This window comes from Oenanthe melanoleuca, chromosome 12, assembly GCF_029582105.1.
Source record: "Oenanthe melanoleuca isolate GR-GAL-2019-014 chromosome 12, OMel1.0, whole genome shotgun sequence".
In the NCBI taxonomy this organism is placed as follows: Eukaryota; Metazoa; Chordata; class Aves; order Passeriformes; family Muscicapidae; genus Oenanthe; species Oenanthe melanoleuca.
The window spans coordinates 16,163,531-16,174,176 of NC_079346.1; the positions used below are offsets into that span (position 1 = coordinate 16,163,531).

At 64.8% G+C, this 10,646-nt stretch overlaps 1 protein-coding gene across 1 annotated transcript; it reads left to right on the top strand.

Moving 5' to 3' along the window:
* Positions 1-3,231: 3,231 nt before the first annotated feature.
* On the top strand, positions 3,232-10,406 carry CAMKV (CaM kinase like vesicle associated). The gene is made up of 11 exons (XM_056501469.1): positions 3,232-3,440; positions 6,514-6,622; positions 7,827-7,958; positions 8,038-8,112; positions 8,189-8,327; positions 8,407-8,527; positions 8,764-8,839; positions 8,920-9,056; positions 9,134-9,212; positions 9,286-9,373; positions 9,497-10,406. The coding sequence occupies exons 2-11, from the start codon at positions 6,528-6,530 to the stop codon at positions 9,905-9,907; spliced, it is 1,353 nt and encodes a 450-aa protein (XP_056357444.1). The 5' UTR covers positions 3,232-3,440; positions 6,514-6,527; the 3' UTR covers positions 9,908-10,406.
* Positions 10,407-10,646: the final 240 nt, after the last annotated feature.

The following is a 10,646-nucleotide window of genomic DNA, read 5'->3' on the forward strand; positions in this document are numbered from 1 at the left end:
CTGGCCCCCTGCCCCCCGCCTGCCTCTGGAACCTCCAACTGGGGCCACCTGCACAGCCCGGGGCACCCCTGCACCCCCCTGAGACTCTGCTGGCACCCAAGGAGCTCTGCTGGCCCCCAGAGAGCTTTGGCGGTACTTGGGGAGCTTCAGGAGCCCCTGGGAAGCCTTGGTAGCCCCTGAGGACCTCTCCTGGTCTCCAAGGAGCTTTGGTGGCCCTTGGGGAGCTTTGGCGGTCCCTGGGAATCTCTGCTGGCCTCTGGGGATATTTGCTGACTCCCAGAGGAGCTTTGCACCTGGGGAGCTCTGCTGTCCTCCAGGAAGCTTTACTTTACCCAAAGCTTTCCAGGTTATAAGGCATATATTTTCCTCCTTTCTCTGCCCCTGAGACAGCACCAGCCCTCAGCTGGGGAGGCTCGCCCCATCCCAGCACCCACTCAGGACCAGTGCCAGCCGTGTCCCACTCCTGGTCCTGGTCCTGGTCCTCTCCCTGGGGGCCAGTTCTCTCCCTGAGCTCTCACACTGAGCAGCCTCCCTGCACCCTGGTCTCTATGGCTGCAGGCACTGCCGGAGACCCAGGGGACCCCCAAATCCCTTTCACTGGGAAGGAGAATCAAACCCTGATGCCATGTCGTCACTGTGATGCAGGAGTGCACTATGGAAAACAAGCTCCCTTTCCCCATCAGGGCTCCCGGGACTAGAGCCAGCCCTGGATGTGACAGGGACCAAGCCAGTGGACAGGTGGAGAGGCACAAGGCTTTTTGTACTGTCATCTGCACAGGGACAAGCTACATCAGGAGCAGGCTGGCCAGGGACAAGCAGCCACGGTCAGTGGTACCCAGCCAGGTTTGGGGCAACCCTGTGCTCACAATGTGTGGTCACCGACAGAGATGGCCTGGCAGATCTGTGGCACTGTGGGGGACACCATGGTGGCCGAGCTGAGTGGCTTTCTGGCTGTGTCCCTTGACGCCTTCCAGGGCACATGGGTGCCATGGGACACCCATGGGGAGGGCAGCCCTGCCACTGTGCACCCCCACTGCAGCCCATCCCACTGAAGGGCCAGGGGTGGCCACCAGCAGCTGCACCACCTCTTTTTCTCTCCCCCTTGCTCCCCGCCGGCCCCCCGAAAGGAGGGATGGGGTTTATTTGGCCCCGTTGCCGGGCCAACGTGCACAATTATCGCTGATTGCCTGGCGGTTGCCATGGCGATGGCAAGCACGCAGGGATGCGGTGCCGCGTGGTGCTTGAGTCACGGACACGCTGAACACCCCCCACTGCACCCCACTGCACCCCACCACAGATGTGCTGAACATGCATCCCACTGCACCCCAGAACAAACATGCTGAGCAACCCCGTGCTGCACCCCACTGCAGCCCCAGCACCATCTGGGCTGGCCCTCCAGGGCTTCACCCTCTGGGGTGGGGGAATACAGCCAGATGTCCCCCAGTTGAAGCAGGGCAGTATCTCCAGGTGTCCCCCACCCCATCTGAGGCAGAGGTGTAACAGCCAGGTGCTCCCAGCCCTGGCAGCCCCACCTTGGGCATCCCAGGCTCACTCTCTCCAGAGGTGCTGTAGGAAAAATCACCCCAGACCAGCCATGGCACCCCACACTCAGCTCTGGGGTGTAGTGGGAAGGGGGTGGGTGCATGGGGAACTGGGACACGGCACTGTAAGGGCAAATGCCATTGGGGTCAGCAAAGCTCATCACCCAAAAGTGGGGCACAGAATGGACCAAGATTTGAACCAGAGTCAGGACCAGGAGGGGAGCAGTACACAGTGATGGGAGCTCTGCCACCGGCAGGAGACTGCTGCCAGGAGGTGACAGGCACACACAGGGGTCAAGGGACAATGGAGAAGTGCCACCAGATCCCTCATGCTGCAAGCCACCGCCGGGCAGCTCCGAACCACACGGGTGCCTGCTGGTAATTACGACTTACGCTCCGGGTCCCCGCGAGGTGCAGAGATTAATAACCGCGGCGCGCTGCTGCCAGCCGCTATGATTAAACTCTTGATTAGAAGCTCAAACTACAGTGCCCTGCTAATTCCCCCTGCTCTTCCACACCCTTAATTACCCAGCTCGGGTGGTGATAGGCCTGGAGCTGGCAGGGCTCAGTGCCACACAGGGGACAGGTGCTGGGGGCACAGCTGTCCCTTGGAGTGCTGGCTGGGTTCCAGTGAGCAGAGGAGAGACACTGGCTTTGGGACACTGGTGTGCCCCATCCATGGGCGGGAGGGGGCTGTGGGTCCCGGGAGTGGATGGCCACACCCCTGTGGCTGCTGAGGGCAGTGAGAGTCGGGAGGTTTGGGGAGCTGGGGTTTGGTGGGCGCAGGAGTGGAGGGAAGTGGGGGTGCAGTTCAGAAGCAGCACCATATGGGCAGCAAATGCCAGCGTGTGGCACGCAGCCGCTGGGGAGGCTCGCACACGTGGCTGCACTGCGTGAGGAGTGGGGGCAAGGGGGCTGGGGAAGGGATGGTGCCCTGCTCTGCTCTGGGGGCCGTGCTGCCCACCCCACGCTGGGTCCCGTGCCTGGGCTGTGGGCAGAGGTAAGAGAAGCAGGGCGGCCGATTTCTTGTCCCTTTCTTGTTCCTTGCCCCAGGCTGTGGGATAAGGACAAACTCTGTCATTGGGAAGTGAGTACAGCCTTCGGCCCTGCCGCTGGAGAAGTTGCCTGGTTTCCACTGGATGATGGCACAGAGGCAGGAATATGTGTCTAACTGCATCCTCGTGGCGACTTTTAGTGCCCTCAGGGGACAGATATATACCTGCGATGCTGAGTCCACGCACAGATTTGCTAAAATTCTGCTCCCATCCCATCCCATCCCATCCCATCCCATCCCATCCCATCCCATCCCATCCCATCCCATCCCATCCCATCCCATCCCATCCCATCCCATCCCATCCCATCCCATCCCATCCCATCCCATCCCATCCCATCCCATCCCATCCCATCCCATCCCATCCCATCCCATCCCATCCCATCCCAGGGGTCGCGGCCCAGGGGATCCTGGCTCAGAGGGTTCACTGTGGGGTCCCATGGGGTCTCCAGTCCCATGGGGTCCCTGTCCCCGGCGTGTGGCGGTGTCCCGCCCGCCTCGCCCCCGCGGTGCCGGCGGGTCCCAGCGCCACGCGTGACCCTTTCTCACGGGCGGGGCGCGAAGTTTGGCGGTGACGTCAGTGGTGGGGCGGGGCGTGAAAGGGGGCGTGGCCTCACGGTCCCGCCCCACCAACTTGCCGCGCCGGGCGCGCGGGGCCGCGCCGCGACGGACCGACGGCTCGATCGGCTGGGATCGCCTGGGACCGCGGGGATCGCCTGGGATCGGCTCGGCTCGGCTCGGCCCGGCTCGGCCCCGGCCCGGCGCGGGAGGGCGGGCGGGAGGGGCGGGCTCCCCCCGAGCGGCGGCCCCGGGCCGCGGCCCCCCGTTGCGGTCGGAGAGGCGTGCAGGTGAGCGCCGCGCCGCGCTGCGCCGGACCGGGGGCGAGGGGGGCCGGGCCCGGCGGGGGGGGGCGTTGCTGCCATCTGTCACTGTCTGGCCCGGGGCTGCCCCAAACTCTCCTCCCGCCCCCGGTGGCCCGGGACGTCCCGACGGGGCCGCGCGTGTCCCTGTCCGATGCGTGCGCGCCCCGACGGCTGCTCGCCGCCGCGCTGTCCCCGCCGGCACCCCGCGTCCCGCGGACCCCGAGCCCCGACGGGCGCCGTGGGCACGGCGAGCTGCCGGAGCGCGGCTCCCCCCGCGCCTCCCCGGGGGCTCGCCCCCCCGGGCCGCTGCTGCCCCGGTGCCGCCCCCGTCTGCGCGAGGAGCCCGCAGAACCGGGCCGGCACCGTGGCAGGGGATGCTGCCGGGGAGCCTCTCCCCGTGCATCCGCCGCCGAGCATCCCTCCCGGACCCCGCACCGCTCTCTCCCGCAGTCTGCTCCCTTCCCGCTGCCGCAGCGCTCCGAGCCGGCCAAACGCAGCCCTCCCTGCGCTGCGCGCTCCGGGCTGTCCCTCCGCACACCCCGGGCCGGGGGCGGTGGGGCTCCTCCAGCCCTGCCTCAGCCCCAGCCCGGCGGCTCGGCGAGCAGCGCTGGGCCGGCCGGCCCCTCCGCCTCCCCTCCGCCTCCCGCTGCCTGCCCGCTGCCTGCACTAGCAATATTTCGGTCCGTCTTAGCCTGGCTGCGTTTGCTGCCTCTCCTCGGTACATCCTTCCCCCGGGACGTGGGGGCGGGATGACAGGGGCAACCCCCCACGGACATGTCCAGGGCAGCTGCAGGTGGAAGCGGGGCCGGAGATGAAATACCAGCCCGTGGCACCTCATGCCGTGGGGCAGAGCTGGGGATCGGGGGTTGGGGGGCCCCGCTGGCGAGGGCTGCACGGCTGCGTCATCCCTCCGTGCCATCCCCACCCGGCCACCCACTTCCCCGCTATTGTCTTACACCCGCTGTTGCTTCTGCTCCCAAATTAGACACTTGGAGGGGGGTGCTGGCTGCGTGCTGGTGCCAGAGCAGCACCGAGCCTTCCCCCCGGCACCCCGGGGAGGGAGCACTCATCCTTTCGCCCACCTCTTGCCTGGGTGCCCCTGCCCCGGTGGGGGTGCTCTCACCTGAGGGGTGCAGGTGCTGACCCCGATGTTGGGCTGGGTGCCAGCCTCCCTTGCAGGGTATCCCTGGTGCACTCAAAGCCAGCCTGGGGCAGGGGAAGGTGGAAATGCTCAGCCCCGGCTGGATGGGTCGCCACTAAACCAACAGGAACTAATTTTATGAGCGCAGATTAGCTGAGTGCTCCCAGAGACAGCAATAAAATCCCGATATATCATCCCACCCAGGTCCCCTTCCTGGCTAATCCTGGCACTGTGACGCCAGTACTGCCAGCCTGCCTGCCCGCTGGCCAACCCTACCCCAGATAATCTGAGGAACTGAGCCCCCCCCATCCCTCCAGCAGCTGCCAGGACAGCCCTCATTCCCCTTGGCCAGGTACAGTGGCACAGGAGAGCCAGCGTCGTGTGGCACGGGGACACAGAGGTGCCAGGCAGAGCACATTTGCTGAGAGAGCTACTGGGATGAGTCAGGTGTAGGCTGGAAAGCCTCATCCAATCTGGGGCACAAACAGTGGTGTCCCATGGGTACTCTGCTTCTCTTTTGGGACTTGGTGCACGCTGAGCAGGACTGGGGCAGGTGCTCTTAGCTAGTGCAGGCTTTCCTGGCAGGATGGTGCCTGGGTGCCTTGCCAGTTGGGAGCACCCATCCTGTGGGCATCACTCTAGCAGGTACAGAGGCAGCTCAGCCCCAAAGGATGGAGGCTGGAAGGAGCATCCCCCCCATTCCCTGACTCACAGCACTCACATCCCACCCAGATTTGGGTCAATCACCCCAGGGAGCACTTAAGAGCACGCCCTGGCTGCTGCAGGAAGCATGCCTTCCTCCCGGGGCCCGCACAGCAGGGATGGGGCTGTGCACCTGCAGGCGGGTCGGGCGCTGCCGGGTGCTGCCCGTCCCTGCCCCCTCCAAAGGATGTGCCGCTTTCTGCATCTTCAGCTCCCATTGCCATAGCAACAGGCTCGGCGCTTGGGTACCCGCGATGCCGGCTCCGCATCCCGCATCCCGCATCCCGCAGCCATCCTGCTCGCAGCCCTCACCACCCAGCCCTGGGCACTGCTGCTACGGCACAGCCAGGCCCACACAGCACTGCATGGTGTTTGGGGAGCTTTAGTGCTGGGCAGTGGCTGCCACCAGCACCGTGCCAGCTCCCCATCACAAGGTCCCACTCAGGCCCATCCGAGAGGGCTGGGGGGCCCCAGGCAGCTCTGTCATCTTCTGAGCCATCAAAAATAATGTCAGCTGAAACTTCCTCCCAGTAATGTGGTTGGTGGGAAGGGGGAAAAATTACTTTATGTGACCAATTGTTTTTTCTGGGGAGCTTTCAAGAAGGATCTGATTTTGAAGGGTTCCCAACAGGGAAGCAAGGGGCAAAGCATCCTTCCTAAAGGGCTGGAGAAGCTGGCGCGTGCCAAGGCTGGTGTCCTGACTGCTGCCAGTGGCAGGAGGGCTGGCACCTCCGAGCTGCAGTGCCACCTGCCTGGTGCCACACTCAGGGCTGGTTGGGGATGGGAAGCTGAGACTGCTGTAACCCACTGCATATGTTACAATGTGTGACAATGCTCTGCCTGGGGAGGCCCCGTCTGGCAAAACTGGGCTGAGTAACAGGACAGCATCCGTTCACCTCCACTTGCCTCCCCAGTTGGTGCTCCAGGCACTGTGCTAACCCTGACTGCTAATTAATCATTAATAACCCACAAACAGGGGCCAGAGGGGTCAGCTTGTGTCTGTGCTGGCAGCCTGAGCCCAGGCAGAGAGGCTGGGTGCCACGGGGATGGATGCACATCGGTGGGGCTGGGCACACGGCGGCTTTTGGCAGCTGCAGAGCACGAGCAGGCGCTGTGCTCAGGTTCCACATTAATTAGCACAGCTCAGGGGGCTCTGCTGGGGCTCCAGGGGGGCCAGCAGTGCCAGGCACTCACTGCCTCTCCCTGCCCTGCCAGCACCGGGCCCTGCGATGCCGTTTGGCTGCGTGACGCTGGGAGACAAGAAAGATTATAACCAGCCGTCTGAGGTGACCGACAGATATGACCTGGGCCAGGTCATCAAAACGTGAGTTAGTCCCTCCACGGCCCCATGGATGCCCTGGGGAACCCCACCCTGCATGGGGCTCTTGGGGTGCTGAGGAGTGGCACAACACTGCCTGTGGGGGCTCTTGGGGTGCTGGTTTCCAGCTGGGCCGGGATTGCAGGGTGTGTTTTGGGGTGGCTTTACCCTAATTTGTCCCTCTTTCTCATGGGTGCATGGGGGATATTCACAGCTAGCTCCAAGGAGGGCAGTGAGCTTTCCCACTGCTGCTGGCTGCAGCTGGGCAGCTCCCTGTATCGTCCCTCCTCCCCTCAGGATTTGCAGGGATTGCAGCAATTCCACACAATCCTGGCTCCTTCGAGCATTTTGTGAATCAGGAGGGCTCAGCTACAGCAAAGGAAAGGCAGAGTTCACTTGGGGGACAGTGGAGCACTGCTGCTTCCCCCAGCTTTTATTGCCATGCTGAGGAACCTGTCAGGATGCACCCCAAAATGTGAAGCCCTCGCACCCCTTGAGAGCAGCTTGACCGCAAAACAGGCACCAGAATTTTTTTCATCAACTTCCAAAACACCTGCTTGGACTGAGGTTGCACCTGAGAGGGTCACACTGGGTGGCAGTGGGGACCTTGGTGCTCTCAGATCTTTGCTCCATGACCCTCTGGGCAGTTTGTCGCAAAGCCCACAGGTCACTGTTCCCCTCCATGCAAGGCAGTGGCTGTGAGGATGTCAGCGCATCTGGGAGGACTGGAAAGCCAACAGCTTTGCTGGAGCAATGCCCAGTGTCCCCCAGGGGCTCTCCTGCAGCTCCAGCCTGGCCGATGGGCTCAAGCACCATTAATAATAGAACAGAAATACTGCAGCTACCGGCACATCTCCCTTTCTTTCTCCCCGACTGCCGTGCTGATGTTAATGTCGGGTGTGCTCCTGTTCCACCTTGGCATGAGTGGCTTCACAGTGGGTCTTACCCCTCCTGTCCTGAGGACGGGGCTTGTTAACCATCAAATTCTCCCCCTTCCCTATCAATTTGCTTCTTCCATATCAGTTGCTTCTCACTGCTGTTTCTTTTCTTCCCCTCCAAAGTGGTTTTGAGCCACAGCTTTCTTCCACTTCTGTAGCATCTCCCCTGACTACTGGCATCTGGGGGAATGCTGGTGGGCCCAGGGACCACTCAAGCACCCCAGTTTCAGTGGTCTCCAGGAAGGGGGTGATGTCTGGGGGTACCCTTGCAGGGAGGAGTTCTGTGAAATCTTCCGGGCCAAGGAGAAGACGACAGGGAAGTTGTACACCTGCAAGAAGTTTCTGAAGCGGGATGGACGGAAAGTGCGGAAGGCAGCCAAAAACGAGATCATCATCCTCAAAATGTGAGTGCTGGGGCTGGAGGGGGATCCTGTGCTCCTGGGCAAACTGGGAACTCCCACCCATGCCCCTGTTTCTCTGTAGGGTGAAACACCCCAACATCCTACAGCTGGTGGATGTCTACATCACCCGCAAGGAATATTTCATCTTTCTGGAGCTGTAAGTTTGGGAGATTTTGGGAGGGGAGGGGGGTCACCCCACCAGGGGTGGGTCTTGGCAGAGCTGCTGTCTGCAGGGCCACTGGCCGGGAGGTCTTCGACTGGATCCTGGACCAGGGCTACTACTCGGAGAAGGACACCAGCAATGTCATCCGGCAGGTGCTGGAGGCTGTTGCCTACCTGCACTCACTCAAGATCGTCCACAGAAACCTCAAGGTGGGTGGCAGGGGAGTGGGAGCACCCATGGGTGCTGCCATGCCCCCTGTCCTGGCACTCACAGTCCCTGTGCCAGCAGCTGGAGAACCTGGTGTACTATAACCGCCTGAAGAACTCCAAGATTGTCATCAGTGATTTCCACCTGGCCAAGCTGGAGAACGGGCTCATTAAGGAGCCCTGTGGCACTCCCGAGTACCTGGGTGGGTGAGAGCAAGCAAGCCGGGTGGGCATGCAGGGGCAGGCAGTGCTGGGTCCCAGCAGATCCCTGCTGCTCCTTACCACTCACTCCTTACTACCTGCTGCTGCACCTCCCATTCCCCATCACCCTGGGGGCTGATCCTGGGTGCTTTGGGTGCCTCCCACTCCCCATCACCGCATGGCCAAGAGGCCTGGTGGCTGGGGACCCGGGGGATGGTTGCTCTTGTGTCTCTGGCAGCTCCGGAGGTGGTGGGGCGGCAGCGGTACGGGCGGCCGGTGGACTGCTGGGCCATCGGCGTCATCATGTACATCCTGTGAGTGTGGGCTGAGGGACAGGGTAGCCACGAGGGCTTAGGGCTGGGGACCGGACTGATCCCCCCACCACATTCCCCAGCCTCTCGGGAAACCCCCCTTTCTACGAGGAGGCAGATGAGGATGACTATGAGAATCACGACAAGAACCTCTTCCGCAAAATCCTGGCTGGGGACTACGAGTTCGACCCGCCGTACTGGGATGACATCTCGCAAGCAGGTGAGCCCCACACTGGGGGGTACGTGTGGTCCCATGTTGTCCCCTACCAGCACTGACTTCTCCCCCTGTGCCCCCAGCTAAGGAGCTGGTGACGCGCCTGATGGAGGTGGAGCAGGACCAGAGGATCACAGCAGAGGAGGCCATCTCCCATGAGTGGTGAGCAGCGGCAGGGTCAGATGGGGAGCCAGGGGGGCTGGTGGGGGCTGCTCATCCCTCACTGCCTCTCCAGGATCTCTGGGAATGCTGCCTCTGACAAGAACATCAAGGATGGCGTCTGTGCCCAGATCGAGAAGAACTTCGCCCGGGCCAAGTGGAAGGTGGGTGTGCCGTGCTTCCCCTCTCAGCCGAGCTCGGTCACCCACCATGGGGCTATGAGCCTGGTGGGGCTGCCAGTCCTTGCCCCTCCGCCAGCCCCACATCCCGTCATCTCTCCCCCGCAGAAAGCCGTGCGAGTGACCACGCTCATGAAACGCCTGCGGGCGCCCGAGCAGACGGAGACGGCGGCAGCCCCGGCACCGGCAGCCACCCCAGCCCCGGCAGCGACCCCGGCCCCGGCAGCGACCCCGGCAGAAACTCCAGCCCCGGCAGCGACCACGGCCCCGGCAGCGACTCCGGCCGCGGGCTCGGCTCCCGCCGCCGCGGCCCCGGAGCCCGCAGCCACAGAGCCCGCCACGGCCGCGGCCCCGGCCCCCGCCACGGAGCCCGCAGCCCCCGCTGCCCCCGCCGCGGAGCCCGCAGCCCCCGGCACGCCGCCCGCCGCCGAGCAGCCCCCGGCCCCCGGCACGCCGCCCGCCACCACGTGTACCGAGGCCGGGGCCGCCGCCGAGCCCCCCAGCGAGCAGAGCGGCTGAGCGGCCCCGCGCCCCCTGTACATAGCCCCGGCATGGCCCCCCACCCCGCCTGCGCCCCCTTTTCTACGTGCCCCGCCGGAGAGCCGGCCGCGGGGCAGAGCCCTGCATGGCGCCCGTTCCCCCGTGCCCTCCCAGCTCTCTCAGTCTGTCCCCCGCCGTCCCCTCCCCCGGGGATGCCCAGAGACGCGGGGCAGCCCCCCGGGCCGCACGCCCCGCAGCGCTGGGGGGGCGGGCGGGGCCCCCGGGACACGCGTGCATGTGCGGGACCGCAGGCGGGGCCGCGCGGGACGGAGCGGGGGCCGTCCCGGAGACCCCCTCTCCGTCCCGGGACCCCCGGGGGGGACACGGGGACCCCCGCTGCCCCCTCCGTGTCCCCTCCCCGGTCCCCGCTTCCCCCCTCGCAGCTGCATGCCTGCAGGGCCGGCTCTGCCCGCGGTGCCGCCGCCGCCCCGCGCCCCGCCGCTGTATCTCTGGCCAATAAAGACCCCGCTGAGGACAAACTGAGACAGCACCAGCGCCGCCTGCCCAGTCTCTCTGTGGGGCCGGGGGGTTGCCACGCGTGCCGGCAGCACGGAGCCGAGCGAGACGCGGCGGGCTGGGAGCGGCACCGCTGCCCGGGCGGCGGGAACCCGTGAGCGCCGGCGGCCGGGCAGGGTCCCCGTGCCATCGCTGCGCTCCGTGTGGCACGGGACGAGGCCCCGCCCCCCCGGATCCGCCCCAGCTGCCACGCCCACTCGAT